This window comes from Tetrapisispora phaffii, chromosome 10, assembly GCF_000236905.1.
Source record: "Tetrapisispora phaffii CBS 4417 chromosome 10, complete genome".
In the NCBI taxonomy this organism is placed as follows: Eukaryota; Fungi; Ascomycota; class Saccharomycetes; order Saccharomycetales; family Saccharomycetaceae; genus Tetrapisispora; species Tetrapisispora phaffii.
In genome coordinates, this window is record NC_016529.1 from 360,014 (window position 1) to 379,432 (window position 19,419).

Here is a 19,419-nt window from a genome sequence, read left to right on the forward strand (position 1 = left end):
GTGGTTTATTTACAATTGATTAGCTGATAATTCCATATAAGACCACTATATAATATTAAGATACATTTACATTAAGTGAACTACACAACAGATTGCTTAAATGTCATTATCAACCTGGAAACAGTTCCGATTTTTTGATTCTATACCTATTAGAGATCCTTCTCTAGGATCGGACTCCCTTCTTTATTCAGACCCAACATTATCTGCCATTTCGCCAATAGACTCTGATAGACTTGTAATTGCTGTTCAATCCAATGTTATTAAAGTTATAAGTATTAACGAAGCCTGCATCAAGAATGAGTTTAAAGCTTTTGAAAATGACTACCAAATATCTTATTTAAGGGTAGTCTCTCATTTGTTTTTAGTAGTGGTTGGAGAATGTACAGGTAAACCTAGTTTTATTAAAGTAATAAAGTTAGATAATATCCCAAAAGATGAAACTGCATACCATTCCTTAATTGAAGTGAAAAGTGGTGACAATAACTTTCCAATTTCTGGGATATCAGTCTCAGATGATCTATTTTGCATAGCTATTGGGTACATTAATGGTAAAGTTCTGCTCATTAGAGGCGATATACCAAGAGATAGAGGCTCCAGGCAAAGAATAATTTACGATGACATTAAAAAGGAACCGATCACTTCTCTATCCCTAAATAAGGACGCTACTTTATGCTATGTAGCAACAACTTCTAAAATTATGCTGTTCGAGACAACAGGGAGGAATGCAGGTCAACCAACTACCGTGTTAAATAACGAATCTGGGCTGGATTTGAATTGTGGTTATTACAGCATGTATACAAACGAGTTTATTACTTGTTTAAAAGATAAAATTGAATTCTACAAAAATTCAGGAGAAAAAAGTTTTGTACTTTATGGGGAGATGAATATTAAAAGAGTCTTCCCTATTAGCAAAAGATATTTATTATTATTTACAGAACCTGTGGTCAGTAATGATACCTCATTAAATATAGCCAATCTCTCAAAACCAATTTCCATCAGAGTCCTGATATTAGATTTAACTTATAAAACGATTGCTTTTAGCTCAATGGTAAAGTCCACAATCGTTGATGTGTTTATGATACAAGATACCTCAGATACATATTATCTTAACTCTGACGGTATACTGAATAAATTAACTGAAAAGCCGTACGATATGCAAATTGATATTGTATTACAAAAAGAGATGTTTCAATTTGCATTGAAATTAGCTACTGCATATAATTTATCTGACGAATATATTAAAGAAATACACAAACGGTATGGTGACTATTTATTTAATAAAAATAAAGTAGCTGATGCAACGGAAGAATATATTAAAGCATTTGATGTCGTTGAAACAAGTGAAATTATTGCGAAACTAGGCATGTCTAATAAAGCAGATTCAAATAATCTTCAAAATCTTACAGATTACCTTTGTTCATTAGTGAAAACATCAAAGGCAAACGCAGACCATGTAACTCTTCTGCTTGTGACGTATATCAAGTTACAAGATATGGATCAGTTTCAATATTTTATAAAACATTTTACTAGATTGGGTAAATTTAATGAGGAACCTATTGAAGAAGATATTGATGACGAAACTTACTTTTATTCGAATGTTATTTTATTTAACTTAGATTTAATTATTAATTTATTGGAGGAATCAAATTTTATTATTGAGGCCTATGAGTTAGCAAAAAGGTTTGCGAAAGATCCAGTATCGATAATTGAAATTCTTCTAAATAAACTAAATAATCCTGCTACAGCTCTGGAGTACATCAAAACACTGGAAATAGACAACACCTTAAGAGTGTTAGTTTTATATTCAAAAGAATTGTTAGAAATGCTACCCAATGAAACTAATTCTCTTTTAATAGATGTTTTCACAGGTAAGTACCATCCAAATAAAGCACTCCGAACTAATCTAATGCCAACTGAGAAGTTAGAGTTAACTACAGTGAGAAAAGTGTTCTATAGCTATACTGAATTTTTTGGTTATAAATCTTCAGATGCTCCTGAAAATTCAGATCCTAATAGTAAGCTAGAGAATGCTACGTATCATCCTCCGAAACCATCCCTTATTTTTAATTCATTTCTTTCTAGACCTTTTGAATTTATTGTATTTTTAGAAGCCTGTCTGGATACATACCAAAGGTATGGCGGTTTAGATAATGAAAAACAAGCACTACTCATAACTTTGTATGATCTATATCTAGATTTATCCAAGACTGATATTGATGAACGTCAATTGCAGTGGAAAAACAAAGCAATGCATATTTTAGAAGAGAGTAACAAGTTAGCAAAGAAAAATACCATTTCATCTACAACGTTGGAAAGTAATTCAGATAATGCTGATAACTCACTGATGATGTTAATTTCTCATATGAATGATATCGATATCTATACATCAACAGCAGAGCCTGAAATTCGTGATAGCGCATATTACATTAATCAGTTCCAGTCATTAATATATTCTGAATCTCCAACTAAAGTTCTTGACTTTCTTGAAAAATATGGGAGAAACGAGCCAAGTTTATATGAGTCTGGACTTCGATATTTTATATCATCGAAGGATATACTTGACGAAATAGGTGGAGAAAAAGTATTAGAAGAAAAAGTTCTAAATATTATAGTTCGAGATGAATTGCTTACAATGATAGATATTGTCCAGCTTCTATCCGTCAATGATGTAGCCAAATATGGATTGCTTAAGAACATTTTACTAAATTATATGAGTGAAAATGAAAATGAAATCAACAATAATAAGAAGTTAATCAAATCCTATAAATGTGAATTGACAGAGAAAAAGAATACATTGGCCAATTTATTGGATCCAGATAATATAACAAAGATCAAAATTAAGAATGAGAAATGTGACTATTGTAAAGCTAATTTGGAAATACCTATAATATACTTCCAATGTGGCCACACTTATCACGAAAGATGTCTAAACAAAGAATTGGATCAAAACTCAGGAGACGAAGTTTATGTTTGCCCAAAATGTATAGCAAACAAAGAATCAACAGAAGCATTATTTAATAAACAAAAAGACATGAAAGAAAGCAAAGAGCTAATAGAAATTGATCTGAAAAATGCAAAAAATGGTAGTGATTGTTTTAAAGTCGTTGCTGATTTTATAGGACGAGGAGCTTTGAACAATGTGAATACAAATATATAAATATTGCAAGACTTATCCCAATTCTATGTATAAAAGGATAAAACAAGTATATATATATTTGTATGATTACTTCCACCTCGATTAAATCAATTGAGTTTTGTCTTTGGCTGACTTGTGGGCATATCCAGCCATTTTCTATCAGTGGAGACAAATTTGAAACACGACGGAAACGCGACGGAAACGCGACGGAAACATTTTCGTCACAAATTGTAACAAGTATATGACACTAAATAAAATAACACTTCAATCTGGTATTTATATATATAACACGTAACATTACACCACCAAATACTAACTGTGTATTATAAATAAGAGGACACCACATTTGACTATTATTTAAACGTTCATCTGAGGAAAAGGTAAAACAGAAACATTAAAGTTTCAGATATTTATGAAAGGTGATAATGATAAAAACTTCTCAATTTTTAAATGAATATGATGAGTATAAAACTGATTCACTAACACCGATAAGGGATTATAAAAATGATTATTTTCATAAGTATGATGATAAAATACCCATTTCGAATAGGTTCCCACTAAGAAACCATTCATTATTAAGAAGTAATCAAAAATCAGTATCAGAGAAAGTGTTAAAAAGACCGAATATTCTAGATTTACAAGATATTAGCGAACCACTACCAAAAAGACATAATTCACCTTTGAATTTAAAAAGTTTCGATGATAAACTCTATATAAATTCACCGTTGACTGCCGATACAAAATCTTCACCGAAACTTGATAATTATCTTTCTCAAATCAAGAAACTCCATGAATCTGAATCTATATATTTACAAAAACTTTGTTTTATAACTGAAATCTACAGGAAGAGAATGCATACCTCCAAACAATACAAAAACAAAATATTAGAAATAAATTCCTGCGATGAAGTATTGTTATTTGGGAATATTGACACATTCACTTCCATTTGCGAACTTTTTATTCGTGGCATAGAGAGTAGTATCATGAATATCATTGGTGAGAATAAATTTGACAGTTCTATCTGGAATACTATCTCTCAAAATGAAACAAAATTAAACTTAATAGTCAATACTTTTAATCTTGGAAAATTAATGAACTTAAATTACCTGAGAATCAAATCCACATATTTAAGTTACTGCGTTACACATAAAAAACAAATGGATTTACTCAACTTTATCACAACAGACAATACTGGGATCTTTGAAAAGTGGAATAAAGAATGTTTTATGGAAAGTAATGGCTCTTCATTATCGTCACTATTAAAGTTACCTCTTTCACGACCAAAGGATTGGCTGGGAGCTATAGAAAACATTCTGTTTTATCTTCCATCTACTGAAGAAAATAGCCTTGTTAAAGAGTCACTTATTAAGAGCAAATGCCAGTATGAAAATTTTGTAGAAAACTTGAATAATGAAATGAAAGAATATGAACAAAATGAAATATACAATTATTCACTCACTCCAATAGAAATCATCCAAGATTATGGTAATTTCAATGTATATGAGACCAATAGCATTCATACAGCAGACAAACTCCCAACGCAAAATAAGAATGGCACTAATTTGTTACCAATCAGAGAAGAAAGGTCAGCAAACTCGTATTATAGTACCTCAAGCAAATACTCTTCATATTATGGGAAATCACCAACGTCACCATTAGATAAAATAACCAGTTATCCTAAATTTACGAAATATGTCACAAATGAATCGAAAAGCAAAAATCTCAATTCTATGACTCTCTCTGATTTCATACATTTATTTAAAAAAATCCGTAAGCAATCAAAATCATTGTATAAAACCATCAATGTTTGCAATTATGAGGGCCTTGTCGATTTGAACACTACATATTTCAGTTGCTGGTTGTCGATGATGAATTCTTTCCCCAATTCAAGATCTCTTAACCCAATTATTGAAAAATGGCTTGCCCACAAACAATATTTAAAGTTGCAGAAAGAAAAAATTGTATCATGGAAAATACTTGAATTGCAGCTGAAAGTATTGGATCCTTTAGAACAACTTTTAGAGAAAAATTCATGCATTTACAATACAATAAAAGATTTTGAAGCCCTGAAAAAGGATTATTACTCCTTTCTCAAAAGTCATAAAAAACCACAGAATATTCAACATGAGTTATTAGCAAAACATTTCATCATGTTACAGCAGAAACTCCTGACTGAACTACCTATTTATATAGACTTAGTGCATCACATTGTACATCTAACAATAACCAACTATGTCAATTGTCTCTTACACTATTTCGAAAGCTTAATAGGAGACTCAACCGAATTAAAACTACAACTAAATGATATAACAAATAATGAATTAAATCAAAGACCAAATCTTGATATTGTGGACAAATTTACGATCGCTAGATATAAAAATAAATGTCAAGTTCATGAAGCAAAAATTGTGCCAGAGTCTTCAAAGATATTAAGAAAATTCTTTGAATTATGATCACAGACAATATAGTACTTTCTTGGATAATATATCTGTTGGTTAATCCTTTTACCCAATAATTAATATATTTAATCTTTATAACACTTTTAATTAACATGAATAGTTTGTGGTCATTTACATGTCAAACGCATCTCATCGCACCGCATCGAATTTCTACGCGTCAGGCCCAATTACTGATCAAATATAATATCTAAAAATAGTTACATGATGATTTCATTTAAAATTATAAAGATCACTTTGATACAATATATTTTATTTAAAAGTGTATTTAAATAAAATTAGGAATGTTGTGATTCTCTTTGATCCATTAGTACATAAAACCATTTATTCTCATTAGAATATACACCATCGCCTACATATTATTCATGTACCGTTATAATGGTAAGAGCTAGCTCTTGCATGTCATCAATGTCAGCCTTGAAAATTCAATCAGTAGGAGACGTTTATTATCCTAATGTAAGTTTAGATGAAACTTACAATTATACTTTAAAATTATTGATATTAGATTATATTAATGAACCAAGGTTTAACTCTGTCAAGGTTGATTTACAGGGTAAATCTAACGTCATTCAAAGAAGAATTCAACCAAATGTAAATTCCAACAACAGTGATATTAACAAGAACAAAATAGACCACCATGTCGATGAGTTAACTGAAAAAGAAATTTTAGATAAGATTGCGATAAAATTAATTGATTATTTGAATAAGGTAGCCATGAAGGAAGTTACAGTTTCCGACTCAAATACAAGAAGATCACTGTTAAAATTCTATAATGACATATACTTGGGTTCAGATAATAATGTAAAACTTCGAACTTTTAGGAACTTTGAAGAATTGCTAATATCATTTATAAAGGTTGCCAACTTAGAAATCCAGAAGTTACAACTAACAGATCAAGCTGCAACACTGCATACGCAACTGGACTGTTTTATTAAGATCTTAATATCAATACTTCCTAACTCATTATCAAGAAAACACAAGGAAACATTAAGCTATTATAAAAGTCTTATAAAAGATCAAGAAAACTTCGATAGAAACAAAGTTATATTTACTACTACGCATTTAGATAATTATGGGATTAGATCTCAAGGATCAGATACGAACTTAACGACTCAAAACACTGGAAAAGTAAGAAAACCAACATTTAGAGTTAAAGAAATAAGCCACTCCAATTATCTTATGCAACTATTTGATATTAATGAGATAAAGTTTCAGCAAGACGTCATTAAAGTAATAAAAGAATCCGATAATAATATGTATGTAACAGAATTAGGATTTATGGAAAGCAAGATTATCAATGATCGCTGGGATGTGAAACCTCACCAGTTTACTCAAAGAACGCATATTTTGATACCAGATGCTCGACAAGACATATATTTAACTTTGGTAAAATTAGTGTTACAGAAGGAGTTAAAAAAGGGCTCCAAATACCTTGAATTATCATCCGATGCATGGTATTTTATACTTAGAACTGCCAATTTCTGGGGATTGAATTATTATTCGACACTATCATCTCTTATTTATACAGCCGCCAATCTCAGTATATTAAAAGAAACAGAGATTGATGTGGATATAATTAGTAATCTCCTTACAGTTATTTATAAACGAATTTTAACAAAAACAGAGTATCGAAATATATCATCATGGAACGCCAAGGATCAGCAAATGTGGAATTTAAACCTATATCATACTTCAAATCAATGTTTATATTCCCTGACTAAATTAGTCTATGATTTGTTCAACAAACATAAACCAAAATTTTCTGAGCTTTTAGGGTTTTATCACAAACATATTATCGATGCGCCGTCATTCAAGTTATTTTGCGAGGAGAATAATTTAGATATCAAGAACTTATGGTTGAAGACTATAAAAAGAGCAATATTCAAAGTTAATGAAAACTATTACGTTTTTCTTTTAAAAAAATTACCTAAGAATAATGATATAACAACAAAACATCTAAAATGCTTAGTAATTGAGATTTTAGATGAAATAGCCATATTACGGAGGAAATACCCTATTCTTCTTCTTGATTCTATAATGATTGGTAATGAGTGTCTATCATGTCTCACAAAACTTCTCTCTAGCGACATATTAATGTTATGGAAACATATACAAACCGTTGGTAGTAATATTCCTCCAGTAACTTCATTAGAGACATATACAACCTTGTCAGAACTTCGAAAAATATACACTGAGGTACATTCTCAAGCAGTATTTCCCTTCAATATTGAAAATATATTTATCAATGATCTCTTCTCATTAGCAGATGATATATCTAGAAATATAAATAACAGTGTTACAAACATCATTAAAACAGAAAAATGGGATATGCTGAATGAACAAGTTAAGCATAGTATTGCTGTTATAGATATATTTAAAATGTTTAATGAATCTATTTCAATATTTTTCAATCTAGGATGGAATAACAATTCTCACCTTAATTTAATAATAACTTTTATTTTAAAGACATTTTCCAATTCATTGTCCCTTTATGCTACTACTGTTTTCAGAATGGTAAATTATGATTTAACAAATGATAACACAATTCAAGAATATCAATTTCAACAAGATATACTTAAAGAGGTGAATACTTTACATTCTACTGACATAAGCAAAGATACAGCATGGAATTTTACTGCTATGAAGAATAGTTTATTATTTAGGAAACAAAAATTTCCAAAACCATATGAATTTTCTAAGAGGGCATGTATAATATTAAACAATACTAGCAAAATGCTATCAATGGTTGATACAGTTGAAGATACTATTTCGAAAATTAACATCGCTAAAGTATCAAATTATAATACTTATTCTAACGTGTTTAAGGTTAACTTGAATACAATTTATACAGTTAAAATAGTTTCTGCCAATAATTTGCCAGAAATTACCAATAATAGCTTGAATGGTACTTATGTGTCAATAATTGATTCAACAAACAAGATCGAAATAGCAAAAACTCATTTAGTATGTGGCAAGTCAAATCCAAATTGGAATCAAGAATTTCAGTTCGAAAAACCATTTAATGAGGATATAAACTTGAGTGTCATACTATGGAATAAAGTTAATGGCTTAATGAAAAAACATGAAAATTATGAAACCTGTGGTAAAGCATCACTATCGTTTGATGATAATAATTTCAAAAGAAATGGTTTACCGAACCATGTAGTATTACAATTGGACACACAAGGTGAAATAAATTTACAGGTTTCTATCGAAGAAGAACAATTTGACTCATTTTTTTATATTGGAAAAATATATAGAACTTTAGAAACATCACAGGAGAAGATAATTCAGAAAATAGTTCAAAAATTCAAGGAGTTTATTTGTTGTACATTTTCAAGGAATTCGTTAAAAATATTGCATGGCAATAGTGGATCACACAAGGCTTCGAAGGAACAGATAAATGATGTTTTAGTACCATTTTTTGATTACCTTAATGCAAATCTTGCTATACTAGCAATGTGGCTAGCAGAATATTTATTACATGAGGTAATGTTGAAGGTTTGGGATGAAGTACTAAATGTTGCATATGAACTATTATTACCACCCCTTTCAATAGCTGATACAAAACGTGAGTATTCTAAAATCTCAAGTTGGGATGATTCATTGAAAGAAACGCTATTTAATAAAAACTTTATTAAAGGATATGGTAGACAATTAACTCAGATTGAAACAGAAACAGTATTTACCTGGTTAAATATACTCTGTATGGAATTTTTTTATAATAACGGAGAGGGCCCTTCTCTTGTCGAACTTAAAAGTGAAAAATATAGAGAAATACTAATAATCCCTCTGTTTTACGACAAGTCTGATTTTGAGTTAATGGAAGAGATTGAAATTTTATCCAGCTCATTTGTCAAATACTTAAATAAATGCATATCACATAATAATTCTACAAATAATTTTAATTTGAAAGCCACACTTATCTCTAGACAAAAAACGATCATAGGATGTAGCTCAAAATCAAAAAGGAACTATATTAGGGAAGCTTTGATCAAACAGAATGAAGATATTTTAGAGAAATCAGTAGTTAAAATGGATTTAATTCTAAGAATATTACTGTCACGAAAACATTTTAAATTTGTTCGAGAACATTTAAACTGGAGAAGGGAAATGAAGAATAAACTTCTCATTGAAAGGAGAGTCAATGAAGCAGTCAACTGGAATTTTTTAAATAATAAAATATCTAAAAAAAGTAGTATTAAATAATAATTTACATTGATAGAAACTTAAATTATCTATTGGACGATTCCAAATAAAGTGTGGCATTTCGATCAGACAAAAAATATAGAAAAAAGAAAGTAAGCACTCACGGAGGGGGTCGAACCCTCAATCTTCTGATTAGAAGTCAGACGCGTTGCCATTACGCCACGCGAGCTTAATTTCTTGCGGAAAAATCAATATCTTGTTTATGTTATCCTGAAATATTTGTGTTTTATAATTTGAATATTGGGAAGATTATTTATTAATCAACTAAACAGTTGTGGAAAAACAAACGTGGAACCACTAACAGGTTTAATGATGTTGACGTTGACAGGGTAGTTACGTTTTCGTTATGTCAGAATTATTATGTCAGAATTAGTGTAGTGTATGTGACAGAACTAAGTGTTTATGACACTTTGAGTTCAGAACCAATTGATCACTTACTAGTGGGAAAGCAGCTTCTAGAACAATCTTTCCAATGATAGTTGAGAATTTTTCACTATAATGTAAATGGCTATGTGATAAACACAGATGTAGAATACGGATCTAAAGATCTTAGGAGAATGAATGAATACATAATGTGTTCACTCAGGTATGAGATAACTTATATATTAAGAAGACATCTAACTCTATATAGAATTGTTTAAATATACTAATAAAAGACCAATCGATTATTTAAATGTTAAGAAGATGGACTATTCTAGATCAACTAACGTGATTAACTTAGACGTTGGTACTTGTTGGAAATGCCACTGGTCGTATAAGTGACTATACGATACCAGATATTACCTCTTTAGGATTATTGTTCCAAACCTGAAACAATAGTGCCTGCAAGAATCTAATAGCAGAATTTCTAATGCATAAATAGTACTGTAGCACCATCAACCTGCCATACGTGTTCAATTCGACGACGTCGTCTCGTTGGACAGAACGGTAGATTGAAATATGATGTATATATAAACCCCGGTAATCAATGGTTAATAATTCAGTGATCCAGCTCCCAGAGACCAGAGAGATTAATCTAAATATCTAGTATATAATTTAACAACTTTTAATATATTAAAGCAATGAATTCAACTATTGAGCAGTACTAACCAACATAAGCTTGTTTCTCCACAAGATCCTATGACTTCAGTTATTTGCTGAAATTAGATCGTCAGGAATCTCAGCAAATAACGAAATAAATAGAGGTCTGTCTTATATAACCTTTTTTCTGATAAGTTCTTTTGTTTTACTAAAACCTCCCAATTAGATCTTTAATTGATCATGATTCTGTAAAATGTATATTCATTATCCTAACTATGTTACATTTTGTACGTATTTCATTTTACAACTTTACTGCACAAACATTAAAACTAGGGCACGTACCCTGCAGTGAGTCTAAGAAAAACCAATTGGTTGTTTAAATAATAACAAATTCATACCGCTCTAGAGTAATTAGCATGAGAAACCTCTCTAAATATGGTGTCAGAAGCAGCCAGCTTACGTTAAATTATCATCAATTATTCATACTTATAAAACTCTAAATTACGAAAGATTGTCAAAACAGTTATCTTCACATAACAAAATAAGCATTTCTTAAGTTGTATATTGTATATTTAAGTTACTTTAGAAGTTTAATTGTCAGTATTTTGTATAATTGTTAACAGTATGCTATTTTTTATATTATTATTGAAATGTTATCATGATGATAATTTAATTTACGAGATGCTATGTCTGGAGTTTTTAGAATAACATCCAGACTGAACCGCCCACAAGTACAGCTAGAATTACAGCAGTTGCGACAGCGGCACCCGCTTTATCTTTACTTTCGATATCTAAATTATTTTGTAATACATTAGTGGAAGTAGTATTTAAACCTGCAGAAGCATCACCAGTGGAGTTACCACCCGATGAAGAGGTGTATGGTGATGATGCGGAACCCGATGAAGCAGCTTCGGCTGCGGCTCCTGATGAGCTTACTAATAATTGATTAATGATTTCTAAAGCACTCATTTGTTCACCTAAACCATAATATCCATCATTGGTTGAATCAAACCAACTTAAACCACACGTAACACCATCTGTACCACCATCACATGAGCCAGCGGCTGCTTTTGCACTAGTTTCTATTAATGTATCAAGGGTAGCAGCTGTATATGGTGCTAACACTCTTGTATATCCCAGCATTCTAGAGAAAATACTTTTAAAAGATCTTTGATCAGTATTACACGTTTTAGCTTCTTGGCATGCACTTTCATACATTATATTGTTTTTAAAAAAATAGGTTGTAGCACCACTCAATACTTGAGTCAAAGCAGTTTCCCATTTTGACGTACCGTTGGTAGCATTATACATATAGGCCAAACCACCTAAAACTACACCATGATTATAGGACCATTCGTATTGAACAATATCAGAACAGTTATAATTCGTAGTGGCACCATCGTAAACATTGGCGACATCTTTTAAAACAATATATTCAACGTCAACCATCCAATCAAACACCTTTTCGGCAACTTCTAAGTAAGTATTATTACCAGTATATCTACCTAATCTAGCTGCTATTTGGAAAAGACAAGCATTAGAAATTGTATTTTTATAGTTATAACCACTATTCCATGTATAAATTTGCCATCTAAGACCTCCGCCACAATAGGCAGTATCCCATCTCGCATACATTGTGTTAAAAACTGCTTGCGAAATTGCTAACCAACCTGGTACCCCATCTCTATCAGGTAAATTACGTTCTACTGCACCTAATACGGTCAACCCCCAAACACCTTGATCATCATTACCTTCGACCAAAGTTTGGTTGCTTGGAATGTAATCGTAGTTAGAACCTGCTTGGTATATTAAAGCATCGGAAATTAAAGATTCGAATGTATCATTTTGACACAAGTACCAATTCTCCAACATCCCACCAAAGGCTTCCCCAGCTTCCCACCAATAGTATGGTGGTTGAAACATACCTACAGTACCACCATAACGGGTACCTTGGTAGTAATCTAGCATACCCTTTTGAATCAAGGCCGTTGCCTCACACACGGAGTCTTTGGAGTCTACATCTAAAGTAATGGCAGATGCATAAAGTATTTGGGAAATAAGCCCTAACAATGTTAAATAGAACATATTGAGAAAATATAAATAATTTTATAATGTAGTAATCTTATAATTTGAATAATAGTGACCCTAATATTTTACGTGATAATTAATATCGACCGTTTTTTTGTTCGTTTTGTATATCAATAGCATTAAACTACCAGCTGTGCACATATATGTTATTATAATCAGTATTATAATATTATTATGTTTGAGAGAGTTTCAGTTTGCGATGTCTCTAAATTTTTCTGTTTCTTTCCAATATCAAATTTCGATACCTTGTAAAACCAATGAATACAACTGTTTGTCGTTGAAGTAAAGAGACACGATCTATAATCAACTCTCGATATCAATGACGCTATTTATAAGGTTAAAGTTAATTATAGAAATGATAATTGACATATTTATATTATTTACTACGTGATTCGGATTACCAGAATGGGAAACACCGCTAATTACAAGCCATGTTTCGGGTAACGGTACCTTTAAAGTCATCAGTTTGAAGGTGACACACAGACCTGCCAACAACAAGTAAGGATGTTAAGTGATGAACGGTTAAGTTGTGTATTATTGACCTTTTATTTATCTGAACATTCAATAAATGTACACAGTTCTGTTAATGTGATTTTTCCTAAATCGAATGACGAATTTAAAGATTAAAAAAATGGTTATATTGTGTCATCTTCACATCATTACCATTGGTGAACTGTGTAAATGCTAGTTATCATTCAAATTAATGTGTAGATACGTATATTTATATAGGTTTATGTATATGTATATGGATGCATTTTTATTACACGTCGTAATCATCGTTGCTATACTCTTTGAAAAACTTTAAAATGTTGTTTTTGAAAAAAGTATAGACATCATTATTGAAATTCCCACGAATCTCATTGGAAACTTTGGAAATACCCATATCTTGTGTGACAATACCCATCGCTTCTAAAATCAATAAAGAAAAATTAATGTACCATCTATGATCCCAACAAACAATTTTAATACACAAATTTATAATACTTTTATTGGTTTTTTCCATCTGTTGTAATATTTTTGATGATGTTAATTTTGAATTAAGTGAGTTGTTTTCTCTCTGATGGTTTTTATGGATAGTTAAATGGTATTCTAATAATTGTCTAGCACACACTGGAGAAAATCTTTGGGATAATCCAAATTCAAATGCAGAGGCAGCTTCGTGTTGGTAACCTAACCTTGCCGCACATAAGCCAAATAATTCCCATTCGGTAGTTGTGTGGCTAATGGTGCTATCTTCTACTTCATGGTATAATTGTTGCTTTCTCCATATTGTGTACACTCTCAAGTCTTCATACATGATCATAAATAGGTTATCTAACCATCTTTCACACAGTCTCTTATTATCAGCAGGTCTTTGATTAATTTCTTCAATGGTTTGCGGATTCCTCATATACTCTTCTTCCATTAAAAATATCTGTGACCTAATGCTCAATAATTCTTCCCAAGATATTGTTTGGAGTATTTTAGTTAAGTGCTGATATATTCTTCGAAAAATAGGTTTTAAAGTGGTTGCTGGTAAGTTTTGTAAATCAGGATCACAAGATTCGTTTTCTAATCGGATATTCATGGAATCAACAGAGTCAATGTCATTTAATTTAATATCCAGTGGTAATGGTAAATGTAATCTAGGTAAATTATTAGTATTCTTAGAAGTAAAATCTACAACTCTTTTCAAAATGTACTTTTCTTTCACTAGAGCAGTCGGAATACAATTTAGAGTATATAATGCATTTTTAATGTCATTTAACTTAAAATATACTTTACTCAACAGTAACCACGGCTCCATCTCATTTGGTAATAATTCGACACACTTTTTAGCAATTAGTTTTGCATATTTATATTCTTTTCTATTAGTCATCAAATGCTCAGCTTGAATATATAATAATTCACCTATGTACACCGACTTGTTTTCGATATTCATGTTATTAATCGATGTGACGTTTGTATAATCGGTGGATAACAATTCATTTACTAATTGGAATGCATCATATTCGTATTCACAAACCAATAAAATTTTTATTAGCACCACTAGAACTTCAGGAAATTTCTTCGATAAATTTATAAGCATTTCCTTAGCTTTATCAATGCTTCTTGTTAGTTTTACAATCTCTACAAAAGTGTCAACCAAGTAGTTGTTAGTTCTATTGGTAGCTGCTATAGTGGGAGATGATCCTAACAAATGACCGTCTTCATAAACAATAGGAAATAATTCAATAAAAGTGTCGCCAGTAGATTTAAGTTTTCCCATCATTAATGGGTTAAAAATCAAAGTTTCTACCAACGGTTGCTGCTCCATGTCATTTCTGTTTTCCTTCATCAAGGAAATTGAACGAACTACAGAAGACATATAAGTTTCTGTCATGATCAATTGAAAATCTGCCTGTGTGATATCCTTAACTTCTTCACCATCTTCGTTCACAATGAAAGTAGCCAAATTACCTGGAATTTTAACTATTGTTGTGACATCGTATGATCTAAAACTGTTCCAACTTGAAAGTGAAATTCTCTCGACGTTAAAACTTTTTATTTTGTCAAACCAAGGTTGTGGCGTTTCAGAGATCGAATCAGCGATCTCTTTTAAACTTACAGCGATTGATGTTGAATCTGAATTATCTATCCCCATTATATAAAAAAAAGTTCCAATCTCACCTCTATAATGTTCTGTATGAGAAATAACATCTTTAAAACTAGTTGGATTTACCTTTGGATGTTTTGAATTTGTAGAATTAGCAGTACCCATTGTACCAAATGCTGAGTTCTGTGGTTTTAAATATTTTACCATTGTTATCATATCTACAGGTCCAAGACCTTCGAATTGGGGCATTTTAGAGTTTCTTTGATCTATTGCCTCACCAATGTAACTTTCAACCACCTCAGGAATATCACTTTGTTCTAACATATTGATTTCGATATGGTCAAACATATGTTAGTTCTTATATTTTGTTTTATTTCAAATCAGCACAACTGTATCGTACGTTCAATGGTATTATATTTCGATATCTATTTCAACTAGTATATCCTTATAACTTGTTTATTTCATTCAATATACATCTATTGATATATACCACAATCGTAATTAATTAACCTTGTAAATACAAATAGGCTGTGCTTCTTGAAATGAAATAAGTTGATCCTCTCTCCTGGATCCCGTTAAGTGAGGTTTTAGAACAAATTATAATTATCAGTTGATTAACTCAAATAATTATACTCAATAAAATAAAAATACTTGAATTAGGTTCACTGTTTGATCTTCTTTTCACTTTTGCCTGATAGTTGATCTCAAGATTTAAGATTTAATGTTTTCCAATTTGTGCACTACGCTTACCCATTGTTAGAAGATTCCAATAATAATATAAGGATGTATTTATTTAAAGATTCACTATTTGTTTTTTTACAAACAAGTGTTTACGGTAGATCTATTATATGAGATTAATTTAAAGCTATTGAATATTATTACGACTGTGATATATTAAACCATAAATCAGCAAGATGTCAGAAGAAAATAAGCCAAACGTTATAGTCATTGGTGCTGGTGGTGTTGGTGTTGTGACTGCATACTCTTTAAGTTTTAATGGTGGTAGTAAAGTATCTATGGTAATTAGATCAGATTACCGCCATGTTATTAAGAATGGATATACCATCAACTCATGCGATTATGGCAAGATCGAAGGTTGGAAACCTGATTTTATATATAGTAGCACAGCAGAAGCTGCTAAGGAATCATCTGTATTCTTTGATTACGTTGTAGTGACTACAAAAAATATCCCCGATGGTCCAAAAAATTCTACTGTCAGTGAGATTATTCGCCCCTTAGTTGAGGCTAATGACAAGATGAATTCAGATAAGAAGACAAGTGTTATTCTAGTTCAAAATGGCATTGATTTAGAAAAAGAATTAATTGAAAAATTCGATGCCAGTAGGTTAAATCTGATATCTGGTATTCAATTTATTGGTTCTACAAAAATAGGTAAAGGTGTAATCGATCAAATCGGCAAAGACCGTTTATTTGTTGGTTCCTTTGATCCATCTGCTTCCGACTCAAAGCAGGCTGCGCAAAAATATATTGAATTATATTCAAATAAAGATTACAATATTGTTGAATATGAACCCAGATCAAGGTATGCCAGATGGAAGAAGTTATTATATAATGCTGCTATCAACACTACGACTGCTTTAGTTGGTCTAGACGTTCCTCGTGCTTTACAATTTTCTATTAACGGCCAAACAAGCACAGAAAAAATGATATTCGAACCTGCTATGAGAGAAATCATTGCCATTGCTGCAACAGAAGGTATAGTAATTGAAGAAGAATTTATAGATTTTTTCCTAAACATTTCCAAGAATATCTTATTCAAACCATCAATGTGTGTAGACGCTGAGAAGGGTCAACTGATGGAATTGGAAGTCATATTAGGTAATCCTATAAGAATTGCAAATAAAAACAATGTCAGTACTCCAACACTTTCAATGTTGTACGGTTTACTAACCCTAGTTCAATCCAAACTGAAGGAACAGAAAGGGTTATTGAAGTTTGATGAAAAGACTTTGTCACTCAAAGAGTCATCTTAATAGTTTTATCTTATATCGCCGAATCACGCAAGTAAATTTACTAATCACAGTTTAATCTTTTATTGTTTCTGTACTTTTAGTCTTAGTTGAGACACTTAGGACTGAGGCAAGTATTTTGTCACTAAGAAAAAAAAACGACACAAAATAACTTTGATGACAAAAATATAAAATATTTTTATATAAATTGATATGACAGTAACATTTTCTTTCAAGTCAGAGCTTAATTTCCCAGTCACATTATAATTTTATTACTTTATAGAAGTATATATATTTTAAGCACTCTAGAATACGATGATTTCTTCACTTTTGGCAACAATCATCTTTTTATGGCATTTTGCACTAGCAGAATTATACAAGCCAGCTAATTCTATTCAATGTTCCCATTCTGCACAATGTCCCCAAGACTGGCCATGTTGTTCGCAATATGGTGAATGTGGTGCTGGGCCAATGTGTATCATTGGTTGTAACCCAAAATTTTCATTTCATGAAGATAGTTGTACACCAATGCCCGGCTTGATTTTTCCAGATAATCTGTATTACATGTCATCGTACTCCAGTGAGTCAAAGAAGAATAACAATCCAAGTGTTCTCAATAAAATTGAGAAAAGAGATTTAAATAGAGAATATAATTTCCATAGTTTTGAGAGAATGAATCCTACCGATGACATAACAATAAACAATGTTGGATTAAAAATGAAACAGAGACGCTTTATCAACCATGTCGAATATTTAATGACAAGTAATGATACGGAAGCAGAAATTATGCTACAAGAATATGATTTTACATATAGTGGGTTTACTGACATCGACAATTCAACAGATGAAATTATATTAAAAATGCCAAAAAAGTCTACTGGAAGTTTACTGAGTTCTGCTAGAGTAATGCTATATGGAAAAATATCCATAAATATGAGAACAGCAAGATCTAGAGGTGTAATATCGGCAATAGTATTGATGTCAGCTACAGGCGATGAAATTGATTTTGAGTTTCTTGGAGGTGACCTCTTTGGTGTTCAGACAAATTATTATTCTCAAGGTGAATTAGTTTATTCGAATATGCACCATCACCATGTATTTCCGGACACCAGTCAAAATGACCATTTATACGAAATCGATTGGAAAAGGGACCATATTACTTGGTTGATCGATGGCAAGGAAGTTAGAAAATTGTATAAAAAAGATACTTGGGATCCATCTTTAAGAAATTATAAATATCCTCAAACTCCCATGAGGTTAGAAGTTGCAATTTGGCCTGGAGGTGCTGAAACCAACGCTTTAGGTACGATCGCTTGGGCTGGTGGACCCATTGATTGGGAGAATTCTGAGGACATGAGAACCACAGGCTATTTCCATATCGATATAAATGCTATACAGATGATTCCATTCCAAAATAAATTCACAAATGTATTCGAAGAGTGTTATAATGCTTTGGATGACGACGATAAAATTATACCTGACGTTGCTATACGAAATACGAAAGCAGTGTATATTTACGATGGAATTCAAAATAAATTTGCCAATGAAGGTAGTTTATCTATAAATTGTAATCATATTACTCGAATAAAAGGGTACTCAAATTCGAATTTAAATTCTTTAGGAATAGATTACAATAAAATTTATAGACTTAACGATATACAATCTGGAGAGAGAAGTTTGAATGAAATAGCCAGAAGAGATGAAAGAATAAACAATAGAAACATAAATAAAAAATCATCCATTGTACCCAACTTAATAAATAATGAGTTGCTAAAGAATAATATCAATACCATTACTTCGAATAGTGACTCGTTATATAAATGCTTTAATCCCATTTTTATTGTATCGAAACTCATGGAGCAATATTTGAGCTATATCTTTTTTGATTGGTGGCACTGACACCATTTACAACCTTTAACTACTTCTAATTGAAAAGTGACCATCTTAAAGTCAATGAGCCTTTAG

At 31.2% G+C, this 19,419-nt stretch overlaps 7 protein-coding genes and 1 non-coding gene across 8 annotated transcripts; 5 read left to right on the forward strand and 3 right to left on the reverse strand.

The window, feature by feature from the left end:
- Window positions 1-100: 100 nt before the first annotated feature.
- On the forward strand, window positions 101-3,157 carry PEP5 (tethering complex subunit PEP5; the record flags this gene model as incomplete). The annotated part of the gene is made up of 1 exon (XM_003687364.1): window positions 101-3,157. One exon carries the CDS (start codon window positions 101-103, stop codon window positions 3,155-3,157), a length of 3,057 nt encoding a protein of 1,018 aa, XP_003687412.1.
- A 404-nt stretch (window positions 3,158-3,561) lies between these two features.
- On the forward strand, window positions 3,562-5,589 carry FUS2 (Fus2p; the record flags this gene model as incomplete). Its single annotated transcript, XM_003687365.1, has 1 exon — window positions 3,562-5,589. One exon carries the CDS (start codon window positions 3,562-3,564, stop codon window positions 5,587-5,589), a length of 2,028 nt encoding a protein of 675 aa, XP_003687413.1.
- Window positions 5,590-5,970: 381 nt separating this feature from the next.
- TPHA0J01590 (uncharacterized protein) lies at window positions 5,971-9,801 on the forward strand (the record flags this gene model as incomplete). Its single annotated transcript, XM_003687366.1, has 1 exon — window positions 5,971-9,801. The coding sequence occupies one exon, from the start codon at window positions 5,971-5,973 to the stop codon at window positions 9,799-9,801; it is 3,831 nt and encodes a 1,276-aa protein (XP_003687414.1).
- A 97-nt stretch (window positions 9,802-9,898) lies between these two features.
- On the reverse strand, window positions 9,899-9,970 carry TPHA0Jtrna9R. The gene has a single exon. It is a non-coding gene; the product is annotated as a tRNA-Arg (tRNA).
- Window positions 9,971-11,520: 1,550 nt separating this feature from the next.
- DFG5 (putative mannan endo-1,6-alpha-mannosidase) lies at window positions 11,521-12,906 on the reverse strand (the record flags this gene model as incomplete). Its single annotated transcript, XM_003687367.1, has 1 exon — window positions 11,521-12,906. The coding sequence occupies one exon, from the start codon at window positions 12,904-12,906 to the stop codon at window positions 11,521-11,523; it is 1,386 nt and encodes a 461-aa protein (XP_003687415.1).
- Window positions 12,907-13,669: 763 nt separating this feature from the next.
- On the reverse strand, window positions 13,670-15,808 carry TPHA0J01610 (uncharacterized protein; the record flags this gene model as incomplete). Its single annotated transcript, XM_003687368.1, has 1 exon — window positions 13,670-15,808. One exon carries the CDS (start codon window positions 15,806-15,808, stop codon window positions 13,670-13,672), a length of 2,139 nt encoding a protein of 712 aa, XP_003687416.1.
- A 590-nt stretch (window positions 15,809-16,398) lies between these two features.
- Window positions 16,399-17,478, forward strand: TPHA0J01620 (uncharacterized protein; the record flags this gene model as incomplete). The annotated part of the gene is made up of 1 exon (XM_003687369.1): window positions 16,399-17,478. One exon carries the CDS (start codon window positions 16,399-16,401, stop codon window positions 17,476-17,478), a length of 1,080 nt encoding a protein of 359 aa, XP_003687417.1.
- Window positions 17,479-17,769: 291 nt separating this feature from the next.
- Window positions 17,770-19,353, forward strand: CRR1 (putative glycosylase; the record flags this gene model as incomplete). The annotated part of the gene is made up of 1 exon (XM_003687370.1): window positions 17,770-19,353. One exon carries the CDS (start codon window positions 17,770-17,772, stop codon window positions 19,351-19,353), a length of 1,584 nt encoding a protein of 527 aa, XP_003687418.1.
- Window positions 19,354-19,419: the final 66 nt, after the last annotated feature.